This window comes from Ovis canadensis, chromosome 2 (assembly GCF_042477335.2).
Source record: "Ovis canadensis isolate MfBH-ARS-UI-01 breed Bighorn chromosome 2, ARS-UI_OviCan_v2, whole genome shotgun sequence".
NCBI classification, from domain to species: Eukaryota; Metazoa; Chordata; class Mammalia; order Artiodactyla; family Bovidae; genus Ovis; species Ovis canadensis.
The window spans coordinates 238,359,931-238,376,824 of record NC_091246.1 but is presented as its reverse complement, the minus strand read 5'-3'; the positions used below and the strand labels follow the sequence as shown (position 1 = coordinate 238,376,824).

The 16,894-nt window shown below is 48.6% G+C and overlaps 1 protein-coding gene and 1 pseudogene across 4 annotated transcripts; both read right to left on the bottom strand.

Moving 5' to 3' along the window:
- Window positions 1-722: 722 nt before the first annotated feature.
- Window positions 723-1,920, bottom strand: LOC138432472 (ATP synthase F(0) complex subunit C3, mitochondrial pseudogene; annotated as a pseudogene).
- Window positions 723-10,428, bottom strand: C2H2orf72 (chromosome 2 C2orf72 homolog). Of its 4 annotated transcripts, none has more exons than XM_069574699.1 (4): window positions 9,673-10,428; window positions 5,941-6,051; window positions 3,597-3,632; window positions 723-3,448 (listed from the first exon to the last, which is right to left on the bottom strand). In XM_069574699.1, the coding sequence occupies exons 1-3, from the start codon at window positions 10,274-10,276 to the stop codon at window positions 3,628-3,630; spliced, it is 720 nt and encodes a 239-aa protein (XP_069430800.1). In that variant the 5' UTR covers window positions 10,277-10,428; the 3' UTR covers window positions 723-3,448; window positions 3,597-3,627. The 4 variants fall into 4 exon arrangements, with proteins under 4 accessions (XP_069430800.1, XP_069430799.1, XP_069430796.1 ...); XM_069574698.1 differs by having other exon boundaries at window positions 5,941-6,054; window positions 9,673-10,417; XM_069574695.1 differs by lacking the exon at window positions 3,597-3,632 and having other exon boundaries at window positions 5,941-6,054; window positions 9,673-10,390.
- Between the last annotated feature and the right edge of the window lie 6,466 nt (window positions 10,429-16,894).

The following is a 16,894-nucleotide window of genomic DNA, read 5'->3' as shown; positions in this document are numbered from 1 at the left end:
GGGAGGAGACCCTGCCTAAAGGAAGCAAAGGTGGGTCTCAGTCCCATTTAACATTTGGGAGGCAGAACCCAAATCTCAGTAAAGAAAGACCTTCTCTCTTCAACTATTCCCAGCAAATACTGAAGGTGATGAAAAAATCACGTGTAAACCACCCTTTGGGCTTTCCCAGTGGCTCGGCGGTAAAGAATCCACCTACAATGCAGGAGATGGAGGAGACCTGGGTTTGATCCCTGGGTTTGGAAGATTTCCTGGAGAAGGAAATGGTATCTACTCCAGTATTCTTGCCTGGGAAATCCCATGGACAGAGGAGCCTGGTGGGCTACGGTCCATGGGGTTGCAGAGGGTCGGACATGACTGAAGTGACTGAACATCACCAAACCACCCTTCACACCAGAGGCTTGCAAACGTACCTGCGGGTCTCAGTAGTGGCAGACTCTTTTTTGCAGTGCATGGGCTCAGTTGCCGTCTTACTTTGGATCGAACCCACATCCCCTACATTAGAAGGTGGATTCTTAACCGCTAGACTTCCAGGGAAATCCCTACAAAAATTTTTAAACACAGCAGAGGCTGCTGTCTTGTGACTTCTGCCTTAGACAATTTCCTAACTTCAAAAAAGCTCCCGCCCCCCACCACCAGATAAAAAAAACTTCAATCAAATTATTACAAAGAGGTTAACAGAGAAATAGAAATATATAACAGCTTCAAAATTACCAGCCTTCCCATTTTATTTAATTCCTTTTTTATTTTTTAAAGTTTTCATCATTAACGAAATGACTTTGGAAATAATGTACATTTCCCTGACACCAGTACTACAGTTTTCAGAGTCACAGTAAGATACACAGAATTACATCCATAATTAATATGAATGCCAACATTTCAAGCAGTAATTTCTGTTACATGGCAAACAAAATTCAAGAAAGCCATCATCAGGGACTTCCCTGGCAGTCCAGTGGTAAAGTCTCTGCCTTGCAGTGCAGGGGGTGTGGGTTCAATCCCTGGTCTGGAAACTAAGATCCCACATGCCATATGGTTTGGCAGAAAAAAAAAAAAAAATTCCAGGATAGCACATGAGAACAGTTGCTGCTTCAGAAAAGGGTTTCTGGCATAACCAATGATGAGGCTGCCGAAGACTGTTCCAACACCAGCACTGGAACCAGCCACTCCTGTCGATGCACAAGCGCAGCAATAAATGCAGCTGCAGTCTCAGCATCTCTGCTGACTGCACCGGTCTGAACTCCCTTTGGATTAACTGAGACACATCATTCTGGGCCCCACTAAATACCATAGAGCCCTCTGCAGTCCTAGCCTCCAGCCGAGATAATACTGATGCAGAAATTGGTCTGCCTGAAACTCTGGATCCAGCTTGCAGTGGGGGTGCAGGCAAACAGCTTGCCTGGCTGGAAGACTTGGGTGACGGGGACAGGGGCTGCTCTCCCGCTTCCTCTCTACCCAGGAGGTGGCCACGGTTGAAGGAATGGGGCCCCTTGTTTTAAAACACAACCAGCAGCAGTTCATTGATCCATTCTTGTGTAGGGGGAAGTCAGCTGGGTCCTTCCTGTCATCCTACCTGCCCTCACATTGATATGGATTGTGTGTGTACGCTCACTCAGTCATGTCCAACTCTTTTGGACCCTCTGGACTGTACCCTGCCAGCCTCCTCTGTTCGTGGACTTTTTCCAGGCAAGAATACTGGAGTGGGTTGCCGTGCCCTCCTCCAGGGGATCTTCCTGACCCAGGGATCGAACCTGCCTCTTCTGCATTGGGAGGCAGAATCTTTACCGATAGTGTCACCTGGGAAGTCCGACATGGATTAGGCTGCCTGTTAGAATAAACAGGAGGCCTGGAGCAGAAAGGCCTCCTCCTTACTATCAAAGAGCTCCTGGGCAGCAGCAGGTCTCCCATTCCATGTTTGGTTGCCATCACAGCAAGAGCTAAAATAGCTAATACAAGTTATGTAGCATCTTGTAGAGTGCCGGGCAAATAGCAGTCACAACTGCATGTCTGCTGAGTGAATCATGCATGAATGAATGCATTTAGCTGCTTCCCACAGATAGTGCTTTCTACTTGGGAAAATCAGAGCTCTCCCTGCCATTCTAAAGACTGGATTTCTCCAGGGGCAGGTGAGAAGGACAAGGGAGGTAATACAGAGTTCCCTCTCTGAGTAAACACAGGTGGTCTTCCTGGCTTTTAAGGGAACATCACTGACTCTGATGAACTCATAAGCAGAGAAAAAAGGATTCTGGAACTTGGCATGTCTGGGCTTCATCAGCTTTGATCTTGTGTTAGGACCGGACCTGAGATCCAAAACAAATCCTATGCTCTTGTAATTCCTACCCCTAACTTTCCTTCCGTTGGTGACATGGTCAGTTCCCAGCATCTTTATTCTCAAAGAACTTGGCACAGAAAGTCAATGTGAATGTGGAGAAGAAAGATGTGCAAAACTACTTTTACTCTGGGCCTGCAGCCCATGGACCATCTTCACTCTGGCCCCAGAGGTCCCCAGGATGGCAGTGCATCTTTATTCTGGCTTGCTCTGGGAGCCAAAGCCCCAGGAAACCCAATTCTCTCTGCTCTGGGGACTCTTCCTAGAATTACTGGGAGGAGACAGTCTCACTCAGTGTTTCTCAAAGTTGCCACAACTGGCATTTTCTAATGGAACAATTTTGCACCATTGGAGATTGTCCCGTACATTATGAGGTGCCCACTAAATTGCAGGGGTGCCCTACAGTCGCAGTGACTCTCCTAATACGCGCACGCGCACACACACACACACACACACAACACAATTTCCAATGCTGCCTGGAGGAGTAGCCTGGCCCCTGGTTGAGAGCCACTGGGCTGGTAGTGCTCCTACGTGTTTGAGAACAAGAAGCCCCAAAGGTTGAGTGACAGGTCCAGGTCTCCTCTCTCAGATCTGATGATTTCTGGTCCAGCTGCTCTCAAAATGATGGATGCTCATGCAAACAATGACAGGATGCCACAGCACCACAGGACCTCAAAGCCCAGAGCTGTCTGTTTCAATGGCATAGAGAAACCGAGGCACAGAGAGAAATAATAACCCCACTGTGACCAGAGAATGAGCAGATGCAAGGTAGGGGGCAGGTTCCCAGAGAATACATTTTCCTAGGTCCTACTTAGCTTCATAAGTCTCACTGCCTGGCTGGTAACATGTCAATGCAACAGCCCCCAGCAGGTGGGGCCTTGTAGTTACCAGCATCCCAAGGTTGACATGGAGGCAGAGGGGACTCAGTGAGAAGAGCCAGCTCCAAGTCTGCAGTTTAGAGCTGGGGCAGCCAGGGGTCCAGCCTTCATCTCAAGTCTCTGGCGGGCTCAGTGGGAGCAGAGGCAATTCTGTCACAGGGTTTTGACCCCTTTCCGGGATCCTCGCAATCTCCGTTGGGATATACGGCCGTCAGTACCAGCTCCTCCTCAGAGTCCTGGAGGTCACCTGGAACACAAGAGAAGGAATCACCCAGTGAGAGGACAAAGTTTCTGAGTGGGTACGCTGGGAATGAAAGCGAAGAAGTCGGCCCCAGTAACTATCTATTTTAAAAACCCAACAAAATGCGTAGCAAAAACCTTAAAAAGGTACATACCCTTTGACCCAGCAATTCCACTTCTAGGATTTTATCCTAAAGAAATAATTAGGAATAATTAGAATTCCCAGTGGTGGTGGCTCAGCGGTCAAGAATCTCCCTGCAGGGCAGGAGACAGGAGACTGAGCTCAATCCCCGGGTCAGGAAGATCCCCTGGAGGAGGGCATGGCAACCCATTCCAGTATTCTAGCCTGGAGAATCCCACAGAGAGAGGAGCCTGGCAGGTTACACTCCCTGGGGTTGCAAAGAGTCGAACATGACTAAAGCGACTTAGCAGCAGCATAGCGCCAGCAGCAGCGGAAGCTCCAGCCATCTTGCTACCAGCCTACAGATGAAACAGCACGGACGGCCCAGCAGAGAGAAGGAAAGAGCCTGGGTCCTTAGCGGGGTCGCTGGGCCCCTGAGTCAATGAGCCCTGAAGCTGATTCCATCTCTAGATGTCTTCTAGGCGAGATAATGAACTCCTTGGCTGTTGATACTAGTTTGCATCATGGTTTCTTCACCCGAGCTGAGAGCACCCTAATTGATATGAGGTCTGACAAAGGGATTGGCTGAGTAAACTACCGCTTAGTCAGACATATGATGGGATTCAGGCATTAAAAATGATGTATAAAATTCCCTAAGACTAAACACACGCACAAACACAAGTAGAATTAGGGAGCTCTGAATAAGGCCTGTGGATTTCTTCAGTGTCCATATCCAGGTTGTTGATATTATCCTATAGTTTTGCAAGAAGTTACCATGGGGGGAAACTGGGCGAGATGTACACAGAAACTCTTTACATGGTCTCTTCCAACTGTGTGTGAATCTACGATTACCTCAAAGAAAAAAGAAGATGAAAGATGCTGACATGTAATTGTTGCTGTGGAATACTGCATAGTCACACTATGTAATTGATGAAGAAAGCAGACTCTAAAACAGTATATGTATGCATGTATAATCTACTATTTATGATCTACATTATAAATGTATACATATGGTCTGTACATGCAATTTGCATCTTAATGTATTCACTTCTACATGAGACTAAACAGTCTGTTCTATGCTACAGAGGGAAGTGATCAAAGATTTACATAAAGTTGTTTATGATTCCTTCACTTTTTTCCCTTTAGTTTCCAGATGCATACAAAATGATGATGCAGAGACTGAAGTCAACATTTTTGTAATTAAATATTTTAAATATGTGATGCATTTTGCAGATGATTTATCTATTACATAGAAGTGAATTTATTACAGTGTAAATAGTACATGGTGCTATAAATAGGCAGCTAGGGAGAGAGAGTAGTCTATCCAAATTATAGTTACCTTTGACTGAGGGAATTAAACAAATGATTTTTAATATTTTTCTCCGGTTGTATTTTTTAAGCTTTCGATTGTGTGGGCAGAATTCTAAGACAGCAAGTTTCCCACTCCTTGGGGCACTTATCCTGCATAATCCCCTCCTTTGTGTGTGGGTGGGACCTGTGAATACGATGAGATAGTCAGGCCATTGATTTCGGTTTGTGCCAAAGGTGATGGGTTGTCTCTCCTGTGATTACGTTATGTTACAGGAGGCTGGAGATTCTCTTGCTGATGGAAGGAGCAGCCACCATGAGCGAGAGAGCCTGGGAGAGGAGGCAATTTCAGAGCCTCTTGGAGGTGACAGCCTGCGACGCAGGGATCCCAGCGCCCCAGCAGGGTGCAGTTCCCTCTTAGCTGGGCTCTGCCTCTGGTCTCTCCCTGCTCCTGCAGTCCAGCCACCTCTTTAACACCCTAATCTGCGTGCCTTTGCTCAGAAGTCGCCAGCGGCTCCCTATTCCTGAGAGACCTGGGCCCAGGGCCCTGATTTGGTTCTCAGCCCTCACCAATCCTCTTATGCATCTATCTCACCACCACTCCCACCCGCCGGACCCTCTGGGCAGGGGTCCCTTTTCTGAGCTTGACATCATTCTGTCAAGTCTTGGTTCATGTTCCCTCTCCAAAGCTTTCCCATTTCCGCCTAAGAAAATCCCCCAACCCTTAGCTCAAGTCACTTGCTCTGGGGAACCTCCCAGGATCCTTGGGGGAGGAGGGGGCGGGGCGGCAGGCAGGGGTGCGGGGGTGGGGCAGGGCAGGGAACAATGCTTTTGGCTCCAGGTGCCCCACCAGACAAGTCTGACTTCTGCCTTCCGGGCCCCGCCCACACGGCCTTCCTTAGGCGAGACTCCTGGGGCTAGAGGCCCCACCCCACCCCACCGCACTACTCCCCGCCTTCCTGGATGTTGGTCCACTCCATCCCTCCGGTTCTAGTGTGCACCTGACTGTAACCCCAACCCTCCCCCTCAACCCCCCAGGGCCCAGGAGGCCAAGAAGGCGACACACTCACCCTGAGCTGGACCACTGCGGGAGCTGGTATCTGGGTCCTTCCCCCGGCTCCAGGGACCCCAGGAAAAGCACGCCAGCAGTGCTGGAAGGCCTGGTCTGTCCCAGGCTCCTTCTGCTAGAAAGAACACAAAGTCCCAGAGGGCGTGGGTTAGATGATTCTTGATGCAACTGCGAGAATTTTCCGTTCAGCAACCAAGGTTTCAGCTGTCAACTGCCCTAGTTTCAACTAACTTAAAAAAAAAAAAAAGATTCTAATTTGCAAAAGAGGGTAGGGTTTTCGAACTTAACTTAAAAAACCCAGTTGTTTTTATATATATTGATATTACTTCATTTCATTTTCACAGAAACCCTATGTAGGTACCATATTGGAGAAACTACAGTAACAAAAATGATGTGAAGTTAATTACAATTATATAGCACCAAAGAAAAAATTCAAGGAGCCATAAACCTCCTCCTTTGATTTTTTAGTTCAAACAAGTTTGTAAAATTGAAGTATAGTTGATTTACAATGTTGTGCTAATTTCTGCTGTGCCACAAAGTGACTCACTTATACACATACAAACATTTAAAATATATTCTTTTCCATTTCTGTTTATGAAAGGATATTGAATATAGCTCCCAGTGCTATACAGGAGGACTTGGCTGTTTGTCCCTCCTATACATACCACTTTGCATCTACTAATCCCAAGCTCTCAATCCTTTCCTTCCCCATGACCCCTCCTCCTTGGCAAACACAAGTCTGTTCTATGTCTGTGAGTCTGTTTGTTTCATATATATGCTCTTTTGTGTCATATTTAAAATTCCACATATAAGTGATGTCATACGATATTTCTGACTTACTTCATTCGCTCAGTAAGATAATCTCTAAGTTGCTGCAAATGACATTATTTCATTCTTTGTTATGGCTGAGTAACATTTCATTATATATATATAATGTCATTATTTCGTTCTTTGTTATGGCTGAGTAATATTTCATTATATATATATGACAGTATTTCATTCTTTGTTATGGCTGAGTAATATTTCATTGTATATATATATATAAAATGACATTATTTCAGTCTTTGTTATGCTGAGTAACATTGCATTGTATGTGGAGAAGGCAATGGCAACCCACTCCAGTGCTTTTGCCTGGATGTATATATATCTCATTTTCTTTGTCCCTCCATCTGTCAATGGACACTCAGGTTGTTCCCATGTCTGGCTATTGTGAATGGTGCTGCTGTGAACGTAGGGGTGCATGTACCTTTTTGAATTATGGCTTTCTTTGGATGTATGACCAGGAGTGGGACTGCTGGATCACGTGGCAACTTTATTTTTAGTTTTTTTAGGAACCTCCATGCTGTTTTCCATCATGGCTGCTCCACTTTACATTCCTACCAACCATGTAGCTAGCGGTTCCCATTTCTTCAAACCCTCTTCAACATTTATTATTTGTATTTTTTAATGATGGCCATTCAACTATTCTTGAAAAAGCCATCAAACTATTTCTTAATAGGAACAGAATTAATCTTTTTTGATAATCACACACAAAATGATTACATGTTGATTTGAGTTTCCTTATTATAGTATCACCTCAGTTATCTGGGGATCCCTAACCATCTGGAATCAGGTCAACTGGAACAAAGTTTTAAAAAAGGACTCCAGAGAGCCAAAACACAGAAAATCTTTATTTATAATTCTTTATGTGGGGCCCATTTACTCTTAATTTGTACCCAATTTAATAAGATTGGGTCCTTCGTTTTGCAACCAAAAGACAGCTGTATTAAGTATACACTGAGTAAAGAACCACTACCAAGAGGCAGGTAGCCTAAAAGTCTAAGAATAGCCGCCAGACAGTGAGGGAAGAGACTGGAAAACTTTGCTATCACCAGCAAAACCTTAGCGGCATGAACGCATGGCATAGCCTACCGCAAAAGCCTGAAAGGTAGTTCTGGACAATGAGTTGTAATTACACCCATGACCTTCAGTCATTAATGCAAGGTTTCATGTTCAATATGTTTTGATTAAAGTATAATTGACTTTAATGCAACAGAGAATGATTCCCTCGCAAACTGTTAAAAGATTTTAAGTGTTCCTGTTTAAAAGGAGGCAAGGATTCTGTGTGCTGAGCAGGGTGTCAGGAAATGGGAATACAGTGGTGATGAAACTCACATGGGAAAGTGACAAAACCACCATGGTAAGAGCTTGGAGAGCAGAAGCAGGTCCTGGGGTTTGATTTGTGAACTTGCAAAGGGGAGTGGGTCAGGGAAGGCTTTCTGGAGGAGGAAGTCCACTTCTGAATGGTGAGAGGAAAAGGAGGATGGAAGAAAAGGCTTTTCATGCAACTGCAACATTAAAAAAAAAAAAAAAAAAAGTAGAGGCCAGAGCAAGCTTGGCTCTGGGGAATTAAAAAGTTGTTCCCTGGGAATAGTAGATAGCTAAGAAACTAAGGGCTTAGATAATTTTCTAGGCACAAGCTCACTAAGGAACAGAAAAATTTCCCCATGGGGCCAGGTCAGCAAAGGTGCTGGCAGCAACAATCTGAATGACAATCCACCTCAGGACATTCTTCATGTCTTTCATGATGCTAGACACTGAGTTTCAAATTTAGCTGGCTTTCTCACAGACTCAACAGAATAGATGTGGGAAGGGGTGGGGGAGGTTAGGACAGGATCTACAGCTGAAAGAGATGGTCTTCACCTAGGCCGGCCAAGTTGGCAGGGAAGCCTGTGACATCAGGGGTACCAGGTCTCCTTGCTGGAAAAGGAGACCCATCCCCACCCCTGTTAAGTCTGGCATCACCCAGTTGCTGGGTTAACACACGAATGCCCAGGGAGGCAGAATACAGCCTCTACCTTAAGAAACTCTGAAGCAAGAAGGGTTGGCAGAGGCTGGAAGGCTTGGGGGGCGGCAGATGCTGGAGAGAGGAGTAGGAGAAGGATGCTAGAAGTGCAGAGATCGCTCTGGCATTTGCTAGCTTTGCCAGGTCCAGCTGTACTCAGCGTCCGTATTTTAATCTCGGGGCCCTGGAAAGCTTCTGTAAGACCTCGTGTACCAGGATGGAGAAGATTCTCACCCTTTTGCTGATGGCAGCAGTCACGGGGCTGGGAAAAGACTCTCACTCCCCTCCCCTCTCCTTAGGAGTGTGGAGGGGAGAGAGGCAGACACCGCGGTGAACAGTCAAGAAGGATTGGGAAAGCCTGTGCCTCAGCCCCTCACATCCTTTTCCCCCATCTTCCAAGTGCCCCGCATTTATTCCTTGCCTTGTTCCTTTGACCCCACGGCGCTTCACCATCGCATCCGTCGTGCATTCCGCCATCTCCGGCAGCGCGCTCCCAGCACGAGAAACCCCCGGGTCCCAGTCCTGTGGTCCTCCCACCTTTAAACTGGCGCTTCTCAAGGCTTTCCCGTCTCCTCGCCCTCCTTCTCCTCCCGGAGACTTCCAGATCTTTGCCCAGCGCCGTCCAGCCCTCTCTCTACCATCCTCCCCTGCCTTCTGCTTGTCCCTTGGGCTTTCCTAAGCCCCTGTGTTCGCATGCACTCAGGGTCCTCCTGGGACAGACTCGGCCCCTTGCCCAGGGCCCTCTCCGCCCTAGCTGGGAGGTCTAGGGCTAGGCACCGCCTCGCTCCCGGCCTCAGTTTACCTGGGGGTACCACGAGGCGGGGGCGAGGGAGGCGCTGGCCTAAAGAGCTCCCAACGCTGTGTCCAGCCGCCGCCCGCCCACGCCGCGCGGGCCTCGCGCCCCCTCACCTGGTTGCCAGGGCCCGGCGGCTTGCAGGGCCCTGCAGGCGGCCGCCTGCACCGCCAGGCTGGAAGCCGGGTGGCCAGGGCGGTAGGCGGCCGCCTGCACTGGGCCTCCCGCCTGGCGGCCGAACACCCTGCGCAGCAGCGCCTCCAGCAGCCGCAGCTCCGGGGCCGCCGCGTCCTCCGGCTCCGCCTCGGCCACCAGCACCCCGACCAGCGCCGCGCCGGCCCGCCGCCGGCCTCGCACATCCCGCAGCATCTCCCGCAGGTGGCGCCGCGGGCCCCGGGCGGCCAGCGACGACGCGCGGCACAGGACGAAGACGAGCGGCGAGCGGATGGCGCGCGCCCCGGTCGCGTGCCTTTTCGGTGCCCTCGGTGCCCCGGGCCCCGCGCCCTCGGCGGCCCCGCCGCCCTGTTTGCCCGCGGCTTGCTGGGGCGGGAACACCGCTTGGGCGAAGTCCCACAGCAGCGCGCGGCTCTGCTCGCGCTCCCACAGCTCGCCCACCAGCAGCACCTGCCCGCGGCCGCCCGCCGCCTCCACCAGCGCCTGGAAGGGCGGCTCGCCCGGGCTCTCGGGCCGGGCGGCCAGCGCCTCCAGCTCACGCTCCATGCTCGCGGCCGCCCGACCTCTGCGGCCGCTGCGGCCCTGCCGGGCCAGCTGCCCGCCTCTCGGGGCGGCAGCGCCCAGGCCGGGAGGACACGCCTCCAGGGCTGCGCCTCGCCCGACCCCGGCCCGAGGGCCGGATCGCCCCGCTTCAGCCGGGAACTGGGCGGGGGCTTTCTCCCCTACAGCGCTCCAAGGGTGGCGCCTCCCTAGGTCCCCCGGGCGGCAGACAAGGGGAAACAGCGGTTCATCCAACATTTACTGAACAACTACTAGGTGCCCTGGAGAAGGGAACGGCCACCCTCTCCAGGATTCTTGCCTGGAGAATTCCACGGACAGAGGAGCCGGGTGGTCTACAGTCCATGGGGTCACAAAGAGTCAGACACAACTGAGCAGCTTCCACTTCTGCTAAGTGCACAGGAGTCGAAGGTGGAGTAAGACAGAAAATTATCATGTGAACAAATGTATCTTCATAAGCAAGACTGGTCTGAGACCTGGAGCAGATATTTCTGAGGAGTTCTCGTGGTGTGGGGACAGGAAGTTTTGGAGCTGGGACTGTCCCTTACTGCCCCTTTGGAATTTGGGGAGGGTATGTGTGTGTGGGGCACCAGAGGTGAGAAAACAAGGGAAGCAGGAGTCTCTTCCGTTACTTTGGTCCTTGACTCACTTTGGGGGCCTTCAGCCTTGAACAAAAACTTATCGAGGACTCATCGTTTCAATAAATCCTATGACCTGTAGGGCCCTGGAAGTAAAGGCAGATAGTGTTGCTCCCTGTGGAACAGAAGTCTATGGGGATGGGATGCTGTTTTGATCTATGTGTGTGTTGAGGACGTGGGGATGGGCTGGAAGACAAGAGAATGTCAGTAGGCCAGGTCAGCAGTAGGAATGCATTTCCTTTCATTCTAAGGGTCTAAGTCAGCTTTGTCCAATAGAACATTCTGTGATGATGAAAGTGTTTTATATATTATCTGTACTGTCTAGTGCTGGCTTCCCAAGTGGTTCAGCGGTAAAGAATCTGCCCGCAATGCCGGAGATGCAGGTTCGATCCCTGGGTTGGGAAGATCCCCTGGAGGAGGAAATGGCAACCCACTCCAGTATTCTTGCCTGGTAAATCTGGTGGAGAGAGGAGCCTGGTGGGCTCCAGTCCATGGGGTCGCAGAAGTGTCGGACAGTGCTAAGCAACTAAACAACAACTGTCCGATGCAATAGCTACTAGCCATATGTGGCTATTATGGAGCACTTGAAATCAGTAGCACTGGCTAGTGCTATTGAGAAACTGAATTTTCTATTCTGTTTCATTTTAACTAAGTGTAAATAGCCACATGAAATGAGTGGCTAGGGGATTGGGCAGCGCTGGTCAAGGCTCTTTACCTGCTCTCTATGACACGGTATAGACCAAAGGCCCTTCTGGGTCAAGAACACGTTAGTACTCCATTCTCTCCCTGACCATAAAATCCCCAAACTGCTCTTGTAGTTACCCTGTTTTCTGCCCCCTGTAGTTATGTTGAAACACCTCTTCCTGGAGTTTGTGTGTCTATTCAATTAAAACAAAGCTTTCTTGAGCTCAAGCAGTGGGGATTCCATGGACAGAGGAGCCCTGCCCTAAGCCTGATCATCCAGCAGTGATTTCAGCCAGTGTTTCCAGAAGGACCCAATATCATTGTTGGGGTCTTAGTTAATATGACCTCTTGCCTCTCTACACCATTTTTGCCCAGGAGATCCAGGGACTTAGGTGGGAAAAGCACAAGATATGGAGCAGGAATCCCTGCGCTGGAATCAGGTTGTGCTCCAGCACCAGCTCAGTGATTCAGTCAACAATTTGGATTTATCAAGCATCTCTACCATGCACTGTGCCCCTTGCTGGGAAGACAGCTATGAACAGGTGAAATTACTACCTTTGTGGAGCTGCAGATCTAATGGAGTTTTCGAGAGAAAGACCATAAACAAGTACATGTATAAATATCAGCTTCAGATGGTGATGGGTACAATGAAAAAATGCAGGGCTGACAAGATGGTAATGTGCCTGAGATGCTGGCACACTCCCGTGAATACCAACCTGAAGATGCTATGGAAGCAAGAGGGAGGTTGAAGAAGACCAAGAGACAAACCTAAAAACCGTGAGATGTGTTCTCCCCCACCCTACCTTCCTGGAGGCCGCAGCGGGGAGGCCACATTTGTAGGAGAGACATGGAAACCCTTTCCAGATGAGAGCTGGGTGCCCTGGAAAGGGATAGGCTGAGGGATCGATTGCCCTGATCGCCCTGTGGTGTGTTCTTTTCTCCCCACAGAGGCCGCCACAGATCATTGCCCAACTCCAGCCTCTCCCCAGCCCGCCTCCCATGGCACTGAAAACAGCCCCAGATGGTAACATCAGGCTGAGGGCAGAAGTACAGACAAGCGGACCTGCAGCCTAGCAGCCCCTTCTTTCCCCTGGCGGGAACAGGGCATTCCAACCACAAGGCCTGGCTCATGGAAAGAGTCATGCCGGGAGAGTGTGCCCACAACCCCTGATGGGGGTGAGCAGTGGTGGCACATGGGGAGCTGCCAAATTCACACTGTCATGCCAGAGGCCATTCCTATGCCCACTCATATTCCTTGAGCTCACTAGGAGGGAGCTCAAGATAAAACCTAAATTTCAGTCCTTTTCATGCCAGCCAAGATAGCTGATATCTGGTGAACAGGAACTCACTGAAAAAATTAATCAGATTTCTGGAAAGTATAAGCTAATGTAGATTTAATCAATACATGAAATCAGAGTCATTTTAGCTGCTAATGACACAGACTACACATAACAGTGGCATAAACACAATGAACATTTATTTTTCTCTGTTGTAGAAGTTTAAAGATGGATAGTTCATGGCTGATGTTGTAGCTCTGTTTTACTGGGTCTTCGAAAACACAGGTGTCATTCTGGATCACTATTCCTCCATCTTGTCCTCATGATTCAAACTGGCAGCAAAAGCTCCAGCCATTACCTCTATGCTTCAGGCAACAGGGTAGTGGAGGGGTGAGGAAGGAACAAAAATCAATTGACTTCAGATTTCTAAACAGTAACACTGGATTTAAGAAAATAGTTGAATAATATTTTTAAAGTATCAAAGAGAAAGAACTTGGAACCTAAATTTTGATCTCTAGCTAGATTATCAGCTATATAAAGGATATAACCCCTTTATCATATACAGCCCCTCTTTGAAATCACTGTTAGAGGAAGCCTTCCAACAAAAAGAGAAATATAGATGTGCTCAAAATAGGGAGAAAAAGGGATTAAATACTTATTTAAATTACTCTTGTCTAAGTAAATTGTTCTGTACAATGCTGGCAAAGCACAGCCTGGGTGGGTATTAGCTGGGAGATGGCAGAGTGGGTGGGAGCCCTACCAGGAACATGGAAAGGCAATTGAATCTATTTGGTTACCTTTTTGAGAAAGAGAGGAAAACTTATCAGCTGACTGGAGAGGAACTCTCAGATGTGCTGGTGGTTTTATACTTTCACTGGTCTAAAATCAATATGCTCTGCCTCTTCAGCTATTTACTCTCTGCTCAAAATTTCCAGGTAACAATTCCAAACTTTCCAGCGGTGAGATGGAGGCTAGATTGGAGAAGGGGTGGGGCATTCAACAAAGGTCAGAGTCCAGGGCCAATGAAGTTTATCTTTACCTGTGTTATTTACCTGGCAAAGGTTCAGGTCTTAAATTAACAGGAAATTACGAAGACCTAAGAAAAAGAGGTAGGCTGCCAAGAATATTTCTTCCTTGCCTTTGTTCATGCCCTAAAAATCATGAAACAAACAGGCTTGTTCTTATGTCTCTGGTTTAGCAATGGAGACGTAAAGTGAAACCAGAATTTCGGAAACAATTTGCTTCTTTATATTTGCTCAGCTTCCCAGTGGCTCAGTGGTAATGAATTCACTTGCAATGCAGGAGATGCAGGAGACCTGGGTTCGATCCCTGGGTCGGGAAGATCCCCTGGAGGAGGGCATGACAACCCACTCCAGTATTCTTGCCTGGAGAATCCCATGGACAGAGGAGCCTGGTGGGGTCACAAAGAGTCAGACACGACTGAAGCGACTTAGCACACATATTTGCTCAAGTGGAGCTTGGGAGGAGGAGTGATAGAAAAGTGCTGATCTAGAAATCAAGGAGTAATGTTGATTGAGTTGCTGGCACCTCTTTCTCCTCTCTTCTCCCTCTTTTTCATCCCAGTCTTTTCTTCCTTCCTCCTTCCCCTCCCTCCCTTGTGCCAGAAATTCATCTCCTGATTGTTGGCGAAGAAAAGGATTCTTTTCCTCCATTCTAGATTCTTTAGCTGGTATAATAATTAAATGGACAGATGACAAATTAATAGGAGAAAAACAAATTATGTGCATACTGGAGCCCCACAAAGACAGACGATGCAAAGGCAGTTGGCCAATTGAGGCTTTGCTGCCATCCTGAGCTGAGGAAAGGGTTAGGGGTCTGGGGTGCCATCGGGGGACAAGGGCCATTCACAGGAAGATGGGAAGAGTAGATGGTTGGCATCAGATATTACCCAGGCAGGTAAGTCTCTCAGATTAGAAAAAAGTTATCTCTGGTAAGAGCTGTCTTTTTGGTACAGGCTTCCTTTTAAAAATCTCTAAGGCTTCCCTGATGGCTCAGACAGTAAAGAATCTGCCTGCCAAGCAGATTTGATCCCTGGGTCAGGAAGATCCTGGGTCAGAAGGACAATGGCAACCCACTCCAGTATTCTTGCCTGGAGAATCACCTGGACAGAGGAGCCTGGTGGGCTACAGTCCATGGGATCACAAAAAGTTAGACACAACTGAGTGACTAACACGTTCACTTTTCAGGCAGTTAAGGAAGAGGTAAAAAGTTTTCCTAAGTTTTCAGGGTCTTAATCGCCTTCAGTTAAAAATAATCCACACACCAAAGTGGCACACTTTCGGGTGGCATGTTCTGCTCCCCTGTGTGGTCTTCCTGGCCAGCACTGGTTCCCATCAGGGCCCTGGGAGTGCAGATCTCTGGGACAGCTGGTGTTCTTCTGGGGGTTAAGTATCTGAGCCTTACCTGAACTCTAGGGTCTAATGAAGGTTCGTTAAGAAGCCTGGGAGAGGACGCTGAACCAGAAACCCTGACTTAGGCCCCTGTAGTGCCCCAGAGGGGCCCACGATGGTACAGCAGTGTCAAGGGGAGTGGTGGGCAGGCACCCAGGGCACACCTGCACTGGCTGGGTGGATGGGGGAGGGGCACAGGGGCACCCCCTCCATCAGCAGAAACCTGCACTCAAGCCACATTTCAGCCATTCTACCCCATCCTGCCTCCACACATCCACTGAGGGGCTCATGGTAGAAGACCCACGAGCAACAACTGAAAGGACATCTGGGTGAAGGGTGCACACCAGCCCACCCTGCCTAGTTAGCATCCAAGAGCAGCCGACAAGCTCCCTGAGCAGGGCTTGCATGTCTGCATCTTCAGCACAGCATTGGCAAAAAGCAGCCTTGATCTGCACCCTCAAAGAGGGCATCTGCACCCGCCGCTGGGGCTATGGCTTCCAGGCGGCTCCAGGAGGCTCTGTCCGCATCCGAGGCTCGGTGGGGCAGGGAGTGAACAACAGCTGAACTGTGCCGTAAGGACTTCAAAGCCACTCAACTTGGTCTTCCTTTAAAAATCAACCTAGTCAGACTCTGTAGGATTTCGATACCTTTAGACCATGACATTCTTGCACCCTGGATATGTTCCAGTGTTTCCTAGTTTATAGTCTATGGGAACTTGAGTAGCGTTTGTATCCTACTGTTGTGTGAAAATTGTAGAAATCTTAATCATGTTGAATTGGTTCATGATGTTTTTTAGGTCTACTATATCCTTCTACTTCTCTGTATATTCATTCCATTAACTTTTGAGAGTTTGATATTGAAATTTCAATTAAAAAATCTTAAAATTTATCTACTCAAAAATAATTGTAATATATAGTGGAACTATATGTAACTTTGTTTTATATTTTCCAAGTCTCATTTACATGTATTACCCTATTGAAAAAATAAAAGACTGAGAAAAAAGTCCACCTGGTTGTATCAACTGGAAGCTTGAGCCTGAGTCTCTCCAGATCCAGCTTTATGGTAGGGTGATGCTGGTCACGAGTGGCCCAGAAGCTCTAACAGTAGCTCTAACGGGAGCTCTAAAAGTAGAATGAGACCATACCTTCCCAGGACATCATGAATGTACAGATCTCACCAACCAGGCACACTTTCCCTGCCAGGCACCTCGAGATCAGAGGGGATGAAAGGACGGTATTCACAGGCGTCATCTCCAGTCCTCAGTCAAGACTCAGAGCAAGCTCCACTTTACAGAATATCAAATAGAAGGTCAGCTGTGTCCGTGGGGAGGACCTGAGGGCCAGCACTCACTGTGGACTCCCCGCTCCTGTACCTATACATCTCATTCTGTGCATTTTCAGCAGCCCCTTAATCCCCTAGTTGATGAGATCTAGGACGTATGTGTTTGAGCATATGGACATCAGTGACTTCATGATCACTGTTCACAGGGGGTCTGGTGTAAGATGAGCTGACCACTGAATATGAATCTTATCGTTACATTTCTTGCTCAGACCAGATCCTGGCTGGCACTTCTATTGCCCAGAGGGATGGATCAAG